The sequence below is a fragment of the Acinonyx jubatus genome, chromosome A2 (assembly GCF_027475565.1).
Source record: "Acinonyx jubatus isolate Ajub_Pintada_27869175 chromosome A2, VMU_Ajub_asm_v1.0, whole genome shotgun sequence".
In the NCBI taxonomy this organism is placed as follows: Eukaryota; Metazoa; Chordata; class Mammalia; order Carnivora; family Felidae; genus Acinonyx; species Acinonyx jubatus.
The window spans coordinates 83,352,741-83,368,903 of record NC_069383.1 but is presented as its reverse complement, the minus strand read 5'-3'; the positions used below and the strand labels follow the sequence as shown (position 1 = coordinate 83,368,903).

At 36.5% G+C, this 16,163-nt stretch overlaps 1 protein-coding gene across 2 annotated transcripts in view; it reads left to right on the top strand.

Annotated features, from left to right (window-relative positions):
- The window catches only part of GNAI1 (G protein subunit alpha i1), an 85,532-nt gene extending 69,854 nt beyond the window's left edge, over positions 1-15,678 (top strand). For both annotated transcript variants that reach the window (XM_027071751.2, XM_053218547.1), the window contains 3 exons: positions 5,977-6,106; positions 7,526-7,679; positions 13,606-15,678. In XM_027071751.2, coding sequence (XP_026927552.1) covers positions 5,977-6,106; positions 7,526-7,679; positions 13,606-13,796 — 475 coding nt within the window. In that variant the 3' untranslated portion in view covers positions 13,797-15,678. The remainder of the gene's footprint in view (positions 1-5,976; positions 6,107-7,525; positions 7,680-13,605) is intronic.
- Positions 15,679-16,163: the final 485 nt, after the last annotated feature.

Here is a 16,163-nt window from a genome sequence, read left to right as displayed (position 1 = left end):
CTTTTTAAAAGTTTTCATGAAAATTCTTATTCATGCAAACGTGTGTACTTTTTTAGGTTGAAAAATGTTCGTTTAATGTAGAATGTAATGAATATTGATTTACTGAGGTTTGAGTAGAGAAGCACAGACTTGGAGCCATTGGAAATGCTCACTTTGTCCAGTCCACTCGGGTCGTGACAGACCAGACCCAGGGACTCTCAGTGAAACATTACATTCAGATTTACAGACCTGTGTTCCTCTTTTTTAAAGCATGAAAAAACCACTTGGACTTTGCTTCAGTTAACTCTAGTGCTCTGAAATAGTAATAATAAAGCAGGATTTCTGAGAGCATCTAAAAAAGATTTGTAGTCAAAGATAAAAAAACAAATATATTGGTGAGCTTCCTTATAAATAAGTTGTGGAAAGTAGTTACCTATATGCAACTGTACTTCTGACTCCTTCCCTGAATATCTTAAATACATTTTTTTTATTACCGCTTGTCACTAATTTATTCTACATTCAGTGGTTCATGTAATTGAGTTTTCCAGCAAACTAAAATTGAATTTTAATTTTCCATGGCAGCTTCCCTCCAAAAAGAAAAAACCCAAATCCAAACATCGCCCTGCCTTTTTTAAAGAGAATTACAGATCATAATTAGTCTATCTGACCATGTAACTTTGTACTTGAATACTTGGTAAAGTTTTGTTGAAGCGGTCACTGGACTTTTTTCCTTGCTGGCAATAGCTCTTATCAAAATCATTTACTTTCTTTTCATCTGTTTACTACTTTTAGGATATTAAATGACCAAAGTCAGGAATAGTAAAACATGAATATTTAAATAGTCTGATATGTCTGATCTGAGAACTATTGTCATATTTATCTTAAAGTTATAAAATAAGGAAGCTCAGTGTCAGAATGAGGCTCCAAAGGTTTGTTGTTTTGTTTTGTTTTTTTTTACCTTAGATTCAGATTTTTTTTTTGTTTACTTTGTTTTAAAGACCATATTTTAAAAGCAAACTTAAATCATTATGTTCAGATAATGGCTTTGTTCTAACAAATGTAGTTTGAGGAGAAAATGCATGGAGTTGGGGGTTAGCAAGTAAGAATACTTGAATTAAGTTTCCCTATTAGGTAAAGAGGACGATTGGTTAAGAGTCTTACCAGAAGGTATTACACTCTGGCCCACTGTTGGAGGTATAAACATAAATGGGGTGATTGCCTCTCAGGGGAACGTTGTAGAGGGAAGAGCTCTGTCAGTGGGAAGGCACAGTGCTAAATGTGCAGTCTGTCATGTGGCACTTGATGGAATCTGTACAAAATTCACTTTCAGTGTTGGTTAATCGTAAACATTCGCTTTCCTGACCATGCTCTTCATTCTACCCTCAATTTCTCGAAGTTGTCATTTCATCCTCAAGCAAGTGCTGAGATTCTGTAAATTCTCTCTCACCATGATACCCCCAGGAAGTCCCTTTATCTTTAGTCTCCTTGGGTGAGGTAGAATTTCACAGGATGTGTTTCATTACTGTTGTCACTTGCTGCCTTAAACATAGGTTTGTCAGGAACTTCAGATAAACTTTGTCTTATTTTGGATTTGGGTTCTGTTAAATTACTATCATTGTAAAACATATGGTTCCAACTTTGCTTTTTATATGTTGAGTCTCAGAAGAATGAGGGCAGAAATAGAATAATTCTACAGGGAACTCTTGAATTTTGTGTGCTTTGTATTATAATTCATTGTCTCATTTTAATGAATGGCTGATGTAAAATTTCAGTTTCATTTAATTTTGGTATGATTGGAATTAAATTCAAAATGAGGCAATAAAGCACAATAATTTTAGAATATATTTATCACCTCTGTGAGCGTTTGTGGAAAGTGTCTCTGTGGACTACTATATTGCTTTTAAGGAATCAGCAATTTTACTATAATATTTTTGCCAAATACAGAATTAAAGCATCCCTTCTATTATAAAATTATAAGACAAATTTATGTTACTTTCATATAGTACTATAGATGTAAAGTGGGTTTTGGAGTGTATTTACAGGGTTGACGTGCACATACGGTCAGCGCTTTGTTGATCACTGTGCTATCAGATGACAGTCTGAGAATGCCAGAACATCTCAGGATCTTCTTGGGGGTACCTGGGTAGCTCAGTTGATGAAGTGTCCAACTCTTCATTTCAGCTCAGGTCATGGTCTCAGGATTATGGGATTGAGCCCTGCTTTGGGCTCTGTGCTGGGAGTGGAACTTGCTTAAGATTTTCCCTTTCCCTCTGCCCCTCTCCCGGTTTGCACTCTTTCTTAAAAAAAAAAAAAAGTGGGGGGGATGTGTGGGTGGCTCAGTCGGTTAAGCATCTGACTTCAGCTCAGATCATGATCTCATGGTTTGTGAGTTTGAGCCCCAGATCGGGCTCTGTGCTGACCGCTCAGAGCCTGAATGCTGCTTAGGATTCTGTGTCTCCCTCTCTTTCTGCCCTTCCCCGCTCACATTCTGTCTGTCTCTCCTTCAAAAATAAACAAACGTTAAAAAAAATTAAAAAAAAAACATATCATGATCTTCAGTATCCCCTTGTACTTTCCCCTCTCTCCCTAAAAGAAACCTGAGAAAAATCAAATCCACTTCCTATTTGATGCTAGAAAAAAGTTTCATCTGTTCATATGAAGGAGAACATATTTTTGTTTTTGATGACTTTTTAAAAACTTCAGAATTTGAAGATAATTCTAAAGTATGTGTGAAAAAGGAATAATGCCTTATGCACAGTCATTTGTTACATTAGATTTTAGTCATTTTTGTTCCTTGGCTAATGAATTAGACTAGTGATTCTCGAAGTATGGTCCCCGGACCAGCAGAATCAACTTTATGCACCTGGTGAGTCTGATTTATACTGAAGTTTGAGAAGTATCAGTTTATTCATTTCTAAACTGAATAAATTTAGGAGATTTCTTCTGTAAATTACTTGATTATAAGTTAAAAAGCCTTTTTATATGTAACATTCCCACAGCATAACTGGAAGACCTAGATCTTTTTTTTTTTTTTTTTAATTTTTTTTTCAACGTTTATTTATTTTTGGGACAGAGAGAGGGAGACACAGAATCGGAAACAGGCTCCAGGCTCTGAGCCATCAGCCCAGAGCCCGACGCAGGGCTCGAACTCATGAACCGCGAGATCGTGACCTGGCTGAAGTTGGACGCTTAACCGACTGTGCCACCCAGGCGCCCCTCTTTTTTTTTTTTTTTTAATGTTTGTTTATTTTTGAGAGAAACAGAGATAGAGACAGATCATGAGTTGGGGAGGGGCAGAGAGAGAGAGAGGGAGACACAGAATCCAAAGCAGGCTCCAGGCTCTGAGCTGTCAGCACAGAGCCCGACATGGAGTTTGAATCCATGAACCATGCAATCATGACTTGAGCCGAAGTCAGAAGCGTAGCTAACTGAACCACCCAGGTGCCTCGCAAGACGTGGATCTTTAATGTAGTAAAGCTAGTCTATTATTGCTTGAAGGTGTTTTAAAATATTCTGTAGACCTAGTTCATGCATTCATTCAACAAATATTTGTGAAGTATGACAAAGTCTTTGTCTTTACATTGTTGGGGGAAGGGAGATAAATGTTCAGATGTTCAGGAGGTGATAATCACTATAACGAAGAATAAAACAAGGTAGGGGGGATATATTACTTTCCTAGGGCTGCTATAACAAATTACCACAAGCTCGGTGGCATAAAACAACAGAAATATATTCTTTCATAATTCTGGGGGCTAGAAGTTTAAAATCAACATGTCTGCACAACTGTGCTTCTGAAGGCTCTTGGGAAGAATCCTCTCTTGCGTCCTCCTGCTTCTTGTAGTGGTTGGAAATCCTTGGTGTTCCTTGGCCTTTGACGCATGGGCTTCTTCCCTGGTTCCTGCCTCAGTTCCTCTTTCCTTTTATATTTTACTATAGCCACAAGGTGAACCAAGCCATACCCTGCACGTTTTGCTTGGAAATTTCCTCAGCCAACATGCAAGTTAATTTCTTAACAGCCAGCCCTAGTTTTTGTGACTTTACAACAAGAATTGCCTTTGCTCCAGTGTCCAGTAACACATTTCTCATTTCCTTCTGGAACCTCATCAAAAAATCTAACATGATGTTCATGAATGATATATGTATATTCTCTAAGATCGAAGCTTTTCTGCCATCCTTTCACTCCCGAGCATCTCCAGAATTATTACCTTAGATGTCTGTTTCGAACCAGCCATCTTTTCAAAACAATCTGGGCTTTTATTGTGTAGTAACTCAAGGTTGTTCCAGTCTCTACATAGTATCCAATTCCATAACCACTTCCCCCATTTTAGGTGTTGGTTACAGCAGCACCCCACTCTGAGCACTAACGTCAGGGTTGTCTATTTCAAGGAATTGACTTACGTGACCACGGGGCCTGGCAAGTGTCAAGTTTGTAGGGCAGGACAGCAGGCTTGGACAGGAACTGATGTTTCAGTCTTGAGGTAGAATTTCTTTTCCTTGGGGGAAACCTCAGTTTTTGTTCTTAAGGCCCTCCAACTGATAGGATAAGGTCTCTCCCCTTGCCAGGGATACTCTTTGCTGAGAGACGACTGATTTTAGATGTTAAGCACAGCAGTAAAATACCTTCACAGAAGCACCTAGGTTAGTGTTTGACTAAATAACTGCGTATGATGGCCTAGCCAAATTGACACACAAAACCAACCATCACAGAAGGAAAATGTCTGATGGGATGGAAAGGGTTTGCTTGTTATTTTATATTGAGTGGTCAAGATACATGTAACATTGGATCAGAGAAGTTACCTAAAGTAAATAAAGCCTTTTTGGTAAGGTTATTTTCAAATTCTTTGTTAACAAATGGGTAATCATTTTAATTTCTTTTATTTTGTTCTTATTTAATCTTTATTATCAGCTCTCCTTTTTGTGTGTTAAACCCATTTTAATTTACTGTGTGGTAGAATCATTTTGTTATATATCATACTTAAGGAACAAATCACTAGCTAACCCAATAGAATGAACAGCATTGAAATAATGATAAAAGTAACAATATTAGTTGATGTACTCTGATTTGCTTTATAGGCCAATACTATTCTGCAGGGAAATTCTTTTTGCCTGAGAATTAAATAGGGACTATTTTAATTAGTGCACCATCTAGATGAATGGAGCCTTTTAAATGCACCAGTTTGCATAGTGTTTCCATTATATAAGTGGTTATTTCTAGGTTGCATAACAATCTATGTGCATTTCAACTTTTGCTTAACTTCATAAATTCTTATAAGAAAAAAATGAACAGATCATTTTCTGTATGCTGCTTGTGTTACTACCTTGTACACCAGGCTACAATAGTCTACAGTTAAACATTGTATAAAAATTGGGTTTTTTCCTCTAACTTTTAAGACTATTCAGTAAGGAAACCCATTTGTCTCCTATTTCTTATTTTTGTTCCTATACCTTGGCTTTGCTTTTTAATTTAGGCCACCTGTTGGCCCCAGCTAAGTGTCACTTGCTCACTCAGCATTTTCTTACCTGGAAATGAGGTTTCCCCTTTATGTCAGAGTCCTACTTTTAGCCTCTGAAAGAAACAAAACATTTTGTGGTGGGAAGAAGGGACCATGTCCTCTGCCTCTAATGTTCTGTGACTCTGGCAAATTGAATTTAATCTCTGCGTTCCCTAGTTGCTTCCTGTGACTTCTCAGTGTTTACTCATAGTGCACTCCACTCATTTGTATCTGCTTTCATGTTCTGATCTAAGTGTTCTCGTATGCTAATGAATATGTTGTTTTTTGAGGGTATTTTGAGCTTTGTTGTCAATCAAAAATTTTAAAAACCAGACTTTTTTTTCCCTTTGCGAAAACCAATTTGTGACATCATTTTCCTCCTGTGTAATGTCCTTTTCTTTCCTCCCATCCCACATTCCCCCTGCAATTTGGAGCTTTTTTGATGATATTCTAGAATCCCTTTCTAACATTTAAGGTGATGTCCAACTCCTTTTTTCTCTTATAGAATGTTTGATGTGGGAGGACAGAGATCTGAACGGAAGAAGTGGATTCATTGCTTCGAAGGAGTGACCGCCATCATCTTCTGTGTGGCTCTGAGTGACTATGACCTGGTTCTAGCCGAAGATGAGGAAATGGCAAGTAGAACCACTGTGAAAGATGAAGGGCTGGAGATACTGCCAAGGATTTTTCTGAGAATAATTCTTGAGTAATTCTCGCTAATGGCGTGAGTTATTTGAAAGTTCAGGCTCTTTCCTCTGGCTCTTCTTTGTGTATACTGAAAGGGAAGTACGCTAAAGAAGCACAGAGGGACCCCAAGAATAAGAAAAGACTGAGAGTTAATCTCCCTTCAATCTGATATGTTTAATTATGCATTTCCTGTATCTGCTATCTAGGAAGTGACTAAAAGTAAAGTTAACTCCTGTAATAGTCCAAGGCTCATTTTTCTTCACTTGTCACTTCTGCCAGCTCTGTAATCTTTAATCCATGTTATACTTTGCTATTGCCGTGTAATTTTCAGAGGTGTTGCAATGTACCATTAATCTAGGGAACATATTTTTATATAGAAATTTAAAGTTCTGTCATTTTATTTTTTATCCTTAACATGTTTGTTTATTATTTTTGAGGGAGAGGGGGCAAGAGAGAATCCCAAGCAAGCTAGGCGGGGCCTGAACTCAAACTCATGACCCGCAAGATCAAGACCTGAGCCAAAATCAAGATTCACATGCTCACCTGACTGAGCCACTCAGGCGCTCCTAAAGTGCTGTCATTTAAAAAAAATTTTTTTAAGTCTTTATTTTTGAGAGAGAGAGAGAGGGAGACACAATCCGAAGCAGGCTCCAGGCCCTGAACTGTTACCCCAGAGCCCGACGCGGGGCTTGAACCCACAAACTGCGAGATCATGACCTGAGCTGAAGTCAGACACTTGACCAGCTGAGTCACCCAGGCGCCTCAGAGCACTGTCTATTCTAAGTTAACTTTAGTACAGACTGGGGAAAAAGAGATCAAAATGTCACTTTTGTATTTTTAAAATCAGGCACGTGCAATTATAGTGCAGTTCACCATCACATATTCCTTTCTGTCAGTGTCCTTTTGATACCACATATACTGGAAGAACAGGAAACTGGAGTGGACGATTCCGTCCCTAACACACCATTATATTTAGAGGGTTGGGCTAATTGCTCAATTTATTAATTTTTAAAAACCTTTACTTATCTTTTAATGGAGAAGCTTCCATTAACTTTGTAACAGTGAGATCTCTTTTTGAATGTTCACACTTGGTGTCTCTAGATTGCAGGGTCCTGCAGCAGGGTGTTACCAGGTACAGTGACACATAGTGGGCACTGTGCGAGTACGGGTTGAATGCAAAAAGTGAGGAGTAGTGTACACATTCATCTCCCCTGCAATCAATACTTGTTCTTAAATGGCGGGAATGTATTTCTGTGCTACATTATTTTTCAGCTGACCGAGCTCTCTCTTCTGATAACACTATTTTTTAAAAGTAATACTTTCAAAACCCTTCGTGTTGTGACAAACTGTATTCTTTCCTGTTACAGAATCGAATGCATGAAAGCATGAAGTTGTTTGACAGCATATGTAACAACAAATGGTTTACAGATACGTCTATTATACTTTTTCTAAACAAGAAGGATCTCTTTGAAGAAAAAATCAAAAAGAGCCCTCTCACTATATGCTATCCAGAATACGCAGGTATTTTACTTCCTGTGGATAACTTGTCAAGTCATATATTTCTAAAGTTCCCGTAAGGCAAGATTTCAGTTGTAGATCACCTTTAATTAAAATTATTAAACTGCATTCACGTACAGGTAGTTCCTTGAGGCGTAGCTAAGATTATTGGAAATAACATTCAAATGGAAAAGCTGTTAGGTAATTCTTTATGATGATCTTCTGTCAGGTATGTGTGATGCACAGTAAAAAAGACCAGTCTGTGTTCACGGTCTAATCTCCAAGACGGATGTACTCTTACACAAAAAGCTGCATGTTACTATAAAAGAACATGAACCGTAGTTATAAGGGTTATAAATGAAGAAGGAATCCGCGAACCACTTGTTTTTCAGGGGAGTCACACAGTTTGACAAGTAATCCCAACACTGGTAAGGAGACTGTTAATGGTCTTGTAATTCTCCTGCTGTGGAAAATGGCCTGAACTTAGAAAAGGAGACCTGAGATGTGGTCCTGGCATTCCCATACCTAGCTCTTTGATCTTGAACAAGGCAGTTAATTTATCTGGGTCTCAGTACCCCATTTGTAAAATCAGAAGTTGAGCTAAAACTTGGTTTTAGTTTAGCTCCTTAGAGCGCCTCCTGGGCTGCTATTGAAAAGTAGGTACAGAGACTAAAGATACTTCCCTCCCTCCCCTATCCATGCACACAGCATCTCTCTTACTAAAGCAGGGTGACTTTGTTTCTGTTTTACATATTAGGTTTCTGAATAAGATTTTACTTTAATGAGGAAGAAAGATTCTGTGCCTCAAAGAGAGTTTGACTACCACTGGTTTATATGGTCTCTAAACCCAAATATTCTGAAGAGTCTGGTTAATTTAGCTAATTGAAAACAAGTTGCCCTGACCACATCCTTTATTTTTTTTTAAAGTCTCAAGAATTTGTTTCATAATAAACACAAAGGTAGTCTTGTATTGAGTATATTAATAGTACACTGAGTATTTACTGCCTTTTCACAGGCCTAAGATAAAACAGCCCTATGATTTCAGTGCTCTTACATCCCACTCATGCAGGTGAGAACACTGGGGCCCAAGGACAGTCTAAATCCAAACCCAAGTCTATGGGCGCGCCTGCACCCCGCCCATTAACAACCAGACTGCCAGAGTTAAATTCTCATTAGAACCAAAGGGGAAGATTCTTGGATAAATATAATCACACTACTCATTATTACAGGTCATTTTGTGTACTCCCATATGTTGATTGAAAAAAATTTCACACAGTTGCTTATTTTTAAACTTCCGTGTTCTTTTTGAAAGTCCTTGTATCCTGTCACCTTGTTCAGAAACATTTTAGTGCTCGTTAGGAATAAAACTATGTGTAGTCCTGTCTGAGTTTGAAGTTATCCAGAGTCAAGGTGGCTCAGTTTTGCCTTTACTTTCATCTGTCTTTCAGTTTATTTTTATCATTTTCTATTATGAAGTAGCCATTTTTTCTAATATTACCAGAGTTGCCCAAATGAATCCATAAATACCACATACCTACAGGGATTTCAGATCAGCCAAGAAAGGATATTTCTTATGTTGTCAAGATACTAAGAATCCGTGATCTCACAATCTTTGAACACAGAGAGTATTGCATAATTTTTTCACAATGCCAATATCAGGATTAGAATGTAAAGTCCTCACTACATGCTCTAAGTCATGATTCCATTGCTTCTTGCTGCAACCTCCACTTTTAATTCCTGCCTGTGTAGCCTCTAAACTAGGAGCAGGCAGAGGTGGGTTTATCTCCACCTCTGCCTGCTTCTATTGCACCTCTTCTGTTAAAATATCAATATGTTGGCATTTCACCACATTCCATCTGCAACCTGTAATCTTTTAGCGCTCCCTGCTTTCATGGTCATGTTTTTCCTCACCATGTTGAATTCCATTGTCAACTCTAATTTCTCCCTAGAGCCTCAGGCTTGCGTTTCCAGCTGCTTATTGAACATATACGTGTTTTTTAACACCCGAAACTCCTGTTACTGTTTTCTCAAATCTCCTCCATCTCCCTTTCAATTATATTACCAATCCTTCCCAGTTCTTCAGTCTTGAACCAGATCATACTTGCCTTTATACATGATGGTTCTATCACATCTAGAAAATACCTATTACCTTCTCACCACATCCTTGCCATTCTTAAGAATTAAAATCAGATTGAGAAATACACTCATGAGTTTATTCATGTATCTTAGTTCTCGGCATTTTGCAGTCTAGCTACCCATAATATATATAGCAAGTTAAGCTCTGCACTCTGTTCAAGAAGCTTTTTTCTCAAAACATATTTTTAACTGACAGGTTGCATTAACATCTGTCAATAAGACACAGTTTATTGCTTTAGAATTTCAGAGTACCAATAAACTCAATTTTGATTTGTAAAGTATATGGTTGTCTGCTAGCCACCTGAAAGAGTTAAAATACAAACTTATTTTGACAGCCTAGAAAAAGTAGAAAAATTCCTAGAAACTTAGAACCTACTAAGACTGAATCATGAAGAAACAGAAAATCTAAACAGACCAATTACTTCATGATCAAAGCCTCTCAATAAATATGTCCATGACCATATTTATTTATGTCCAGATGGCTTTACTGATGAATTCTACCCGCATTTACAGAATAATTAATACCAGTCCTTCTAAAGCTCTTGGAAAAGAAAAATAGAGAAAGGAACACTTCCAAAATCATTTTATGAGGACAGCATTTTACCCTAATACCAAAACTAGACAAGGATGCCATAAGAAAATTACAAGCCAGTACCCCTGGTGAACTTAAATGCAGAAATCCTCAACAAAATGTTACCAAACCAAATTCAACAATATTTTAAAAGAATTCTACACAGTGATATAGTGGGATTTATTCCAGGGATACAAGGGTAGTTCAATTTTGTTAAAGTGGTATATATCATATTGATTTGCAAATGTTAAAGATAAAAATCTTGATCCTCTGAAATGATACAGAAAAACCACTTGACAAAACTCAACATTCATTTATGCTAAAAACTCAAAATAATGTACCTCAAAACAGAAAGGCCATTTATTAGGTCACAGTTAACATCATACTTCAACAAAAACAAGGAAACCCATCAGAAATAAAACAAGGAATCCCTTTCTTGCCACTTTTATTCAACATAGTATTATTTGATTATAGTATTATATATACATATTATTCAACATCTATATATGTATACATATATAAAGACTCCACTAAACTACTGTTAAACTAATCAATGCATTTAGTAGATTTGCAGGATACGGTATATATGCAAAAATATTTTGCATTTCCATACACTAGTGATGAACGATCAGAAAGAAATTAAGAAAACGATACCATTTACAACTGCATCAAAAAGAAAAAAAACTAACTCGGAATAAATGTAAGAAGGGGAGAAAAAATATCTCTACACTGAAAATTCCAAGACATTGGTGAAATAGAAGAAGAAAAAGTAAGGGTAAGATATTTCATGTTCACGGATTAGAAAAATATTGTTAAAATGACCATACTACCCCAGAGCAACCTACAGATACAGTGCAATCCCTCTCAAAATATTAGTGGCATTCTTTTTCACAGAAATAGCATAAACAATCCTAAAATTTGTTTGGAACCACAAAAGAACCTGAATAGCCAAAGCAGTCTTGAGAAAACAGAGCTGGGGGCAGCAGGGTCCCTGATTTTCAGCTGTGTTGCAAAGCCATAGTAATCAAAACATTATGGCATTGACACAAAAATAGACACACAGATGTGAGAAATAGCCCAGAAAATAAACCTACACATATGTGACCAAAAAATTACAACATATGAGCAAAGAACATGCAATGAAGAAAAGATAGTATCTTCAATAAATTGTTCTGGGAAAACTGGACCACTATATTAAACCATACAAACAATTAACTTAAAATGGATCAGAGACCTCAAACCATAAAACTGCTGAAAGAATATAAGCAGTAGCTCCTTCATGTTAGTCTTGGTGATGATTTTTTGGATCGGACATCAAAAGTGAAGACAACAAAAGCAAAAATAAACAAGTAGTACCACATCCAACTATAAAGTTTTTTGCACAGCCAAGAAAACCAACAACATGAAAATGCAACCTATGGAATGGAAGGTGATACTTGCAAATTATGTATCTGATAAGGGGTTAGTATTGAAAATATATAAAGAAGTCCTACTACTCAATAGCAAAAAACACAATCCACTAAAAAATGGGCTGAGGATCTGAAGAACCATTTTTCCAAAAGAAGACCTACAATGGCCAGCAGGTCCATGAAGAGGTGCTCAGAATCTCTATAATCATCAGGGAAATGCACACCAAAACCACAGTGAACTACCACCTCACCGATTAGAATAGGTACTGGCAAAAAAACAAGTGTGGTGAGGTTATAGAGAAAAGGGAACCCTCTTGCCCTGTTGGTGAAAATGTAATTTGGTGTGCAGCCCCTGTGGGAACTGTAAGGAGATTCCAAAAAAATTAGAAATATCCAGCAATTCTACTTCAGGAAATTTCTCCAAAGAAAATGAAAACACTGACTTAAAAAAGATAGGTGCTACCTGCGTGTTTATTGCAGCATCATTTGCAGTAGCTGGTGAAGCAGCTGGTAGAGTTCTGTGAGCAGGGTCCCAGGTGGGAGTTGGTTATATAACATAGAGTTCTGCTGACACAGAGTAAGCTACAGGTGTGGACCACAGGATCTCAGAATAGCTTTACTAAGCAGGCTGGGTAACAGAGGACCTTGAAAGCCCAGCAAATAATTTTGTGTTACTACTGCAAGAGAGAGATCTAATAATTTTTTTTTAAATGGAACAGTTTTTGAAGTATCATGTATGTACACATATAAAATATATACATACGTGCACATTTAGGATAAATGTGAAGCTCACTGAAATTTTAAAAAGGGAAGACACAGATATGTGCACTCAGATCAAGAGACAGCATTATTTCCAGGTTCCCAGAAACTCCATCATGCCTCCCAGGCTAAACAAATGCCCCCACCCTCGACACACCGAGTTATTATGACTTTGTCTTCATTGATTAATTTGTATTGTTTTCCAACTTCTTTTTCCCAACATCAGTTGAGTCCTACAGTATATACTCTTCTTGTGTCTGGCTTCATTTGTTCAACAGTATATTTATGGAACACATTCATGTTGTATGTGGCAATAGTCCTTTTATTCTCCTTTCTTATTCCTGTATGGCAGCTCATTGTATAGATATACCAAATTTTGGGTTGTTTCCTAACAAGTTAGTTCTGTTATTAACAGTCTTTATATGTCTAACAATGAACATAGGTAGGTAGGTCTGTCAAGGGCTTGCCTAGAAACTATTGCTGTATGTGATTATCATTAGCTACGGACCATTTCTGGAGTGTTTACTCAGAAGTTTTTAACCTCATGGCCATAAACCACATTGTAGACCCGTCTACAATTTTTGAATAAAGAAAAGTGACAAATGCTAATTAATGTGTATAGAGGAAAGGGAATAAAAAATACCGATTACCATTCAACCAGGTAATTTCTCGATTATGCACTAGGCTGGAAATGAAATAGCATACCACCGTCAGGGAAGGGTTGGTGTTGGTGTTGGGATGTCGAGTATAAAGGGGAAGAAAAAGGAAGATCTGGCATCTGGATTGGGCAGGAATGAAGACCCCGGGAAGCCAAGAATACCATGCTTTTGGTGTGTTGTGTTGTGTTGTTTTTTTTTTTTTTAAGGGTAACTTAACAGTCATTGAAAGGTAATTAACATTGGGAATTTTTCATTTAGAGGAACGCCTTTCTCTTGTTCTCGAAGGAAAAATACAGTGACATAATCCACATATTTTATATGTATGGAACTGATTTCAATATTTTCAGGTCCATTTTGCTTAGATGTGTACTCATTTTAACTTTTCGCCTTATGTTTCTTGCCTTCTCCCATCTCAGGCTCAAACACATATGAAGAGGCAGCTGCGTATATTCAGTGTCAGTTTGAAGACCTCAATAAAAGAAAGGACACAAAGGAAATATACACCCACTTCACATGTGCCACAGATACGAAGAATGTGCAGTTTGTTTTTGATGCTGTAACAGATGTCATCATAAAAAATAATCTAAAAGATTGTGGTCTCTTCTAAATTTTGCAGTTAATGGTAAAATGCATTTTCAAACCAAATGAGTACTTCTGTGTGGATCTCTCTAAATTAGAGTCTTGCAGCAACACAATGTAGTATACAGCAGATGTATCTGGGACCTGACCAAAGTTGTTCTGTTGTGTTTTTTTAACTGAAAGTAATAGAAGGACCTTTCTTAAATGTGAGAGGTGGTCCTGCAGTGGGAAACTAAGGGCAGTGTTAATGCTCGACTCTAGTGTATTGATGATTTCTGCCTATGTGTAAATATGCAAATGTATGTATACATGTATTTATAACTTTTGTTTTCCACATTACTTTTAGGCTTTAAGAGTGGCAACTTATTCTAGCGTGATGGCTTTGGTAATAAACAGAAATACTAAGTACTTTGTACTGAATGACAGACTATTACCGTGTTTGCCAGTTTTAAACAGCTTTATTTATGTTCATGTCTTGTAAATTTTTAAGTACAGTGATTAATATTAGGAAACATTGCAGCCCTTATCTTGATTATATGTATACTTGTAATCTTAACAAAGTTATTTGTACAAACATTGCACAGACTATTTTAATAACATAATTTGTTCTTTAAATTTAATGTGTTTTATTGAAATGTTCTTAAGAGGATGAATATACCTGCCTTTGGATCAGTTATATAAACATTGTATGCATTTTAATTTTTCTTCTAAAAGTGCATGCTGATCTAATTCTACATTAGATTTGGTTTGAAAAACTGAAATTTCAGATTTTTGAGGCTATACTCTCAGACTTACTATAAACACTTAATTTTTATTCAGTTGGTTTGTTTTCACTTTGAATTTTAATATTTGGATGGTATTCATGCATTTCCTTAAAGGTGATGCCAGATTAATTTTTATACACTTTAAATAACTACATTCTTATTTATAACTAAGTTTAGGTGGATTATTGAGAGCATTTTGTGGGTAAAAATATGTCAGCATAATGAATTTTGAGACATTCATTTGTGTATTTCCTTTGGGAAATCCCTTGTACCTAGCATACATGATAGTTCCTTATTTGGAAGATAACAAGAAAGATCTTTGAATATTCAGCTGCTGATCTAATGCAAGCTTTAGATTCCTATATGTAACTACTTTCAAATTTAACTATCACACTATATATTAAAATTACTTTTTCTCTTACTCAAATTTCCACCACTTGCTTGAGTTGATATTTCTTTTTAAATTGTGCTATTATTTCTGACAATTAAATGGGCAATTACACTTAGAAAATGAGTAATAGTATTTAATAAAGTCAGTGATTTTATGTATGCTCAAATAAGTGTTACATATCAGCTAGATATTGGACTTTGATAGTCATTTCTTTTCATGATTCATGATGTGTCTCTGTGACTTCATTTCAACAAAATGAACAGCATTCCCTACCCTACTTCTGTTGTTTTACTCATCTTGAAAAAGGTCCTTCAATAAGCTTTGTGGATAAGTAGTTTCTTAGTTACGTGCTGTCATTTTGTTGAAGTATATTTCTTGAAGTGTGTGTGGGTGTGGGTAACCACAGACTACATTTTCATCTGTTATATTTTGGGGATTTGTTTTTCTTCTTTGTGATGTAAAGAAATTCAAAGTTATCACAGTTTCTTAAATGTGTTAGTTTAGATTCTTTACGTGCCTTTCATGAAAGATGTTTTCATTAATTTTACTGATGGAAGACCTGTAACATCCTTATTGTGAAGCTATGTATGAAATTCACCTATACTATGAATAAATATGAATCCTGAGAAATACTGTTTAAAAAGCCACAAAGAAGCACATCTTGGTGACCATAATTGGTGAATTCCTGAACTTTATTCTGTGTAATTGTGTTACTAATAAATCCTAATAAATTTAAATTTTTAAAATTTTACAAACCTGTTGACTCAACACATGTTTGACATTGGGATTTACTAAGTATCAGTCTATGGAATGCCCATTTATTCTTTATCTTTTTGCAATTTCATCTCCACAAACTTGAGTTTTTCCTGCCTCAAGTTTCTTCAGGAGATATGGTGCCACATTTAGAACTGCCTGGTTGATATCCCCTTCTGAGAATTTACTGCCTGCCCTTAAATCCATATGTCCCAAACCACGTTCATCATCATTCTCCCAGTTCTTACCAGTTCATCAAACCTGTTCTTACCCCCTAATTTTGCCAGTGTAACCACTCAGTACCATCATTCTTCAGTGCCTCAACAGGCAACTTTTTAGCCACTTATAACTCTCTTTAGCCCTCATCTCCATCTCTGAATAGCCACCATTTTGCTCACAACTCTAGTCTTCCAATGCCTTGCCAGTTTTTATTTTTCCTTTCCATTCCTACTACCACCTACCAAATGTAGGTTTTTGCCTCACTTCT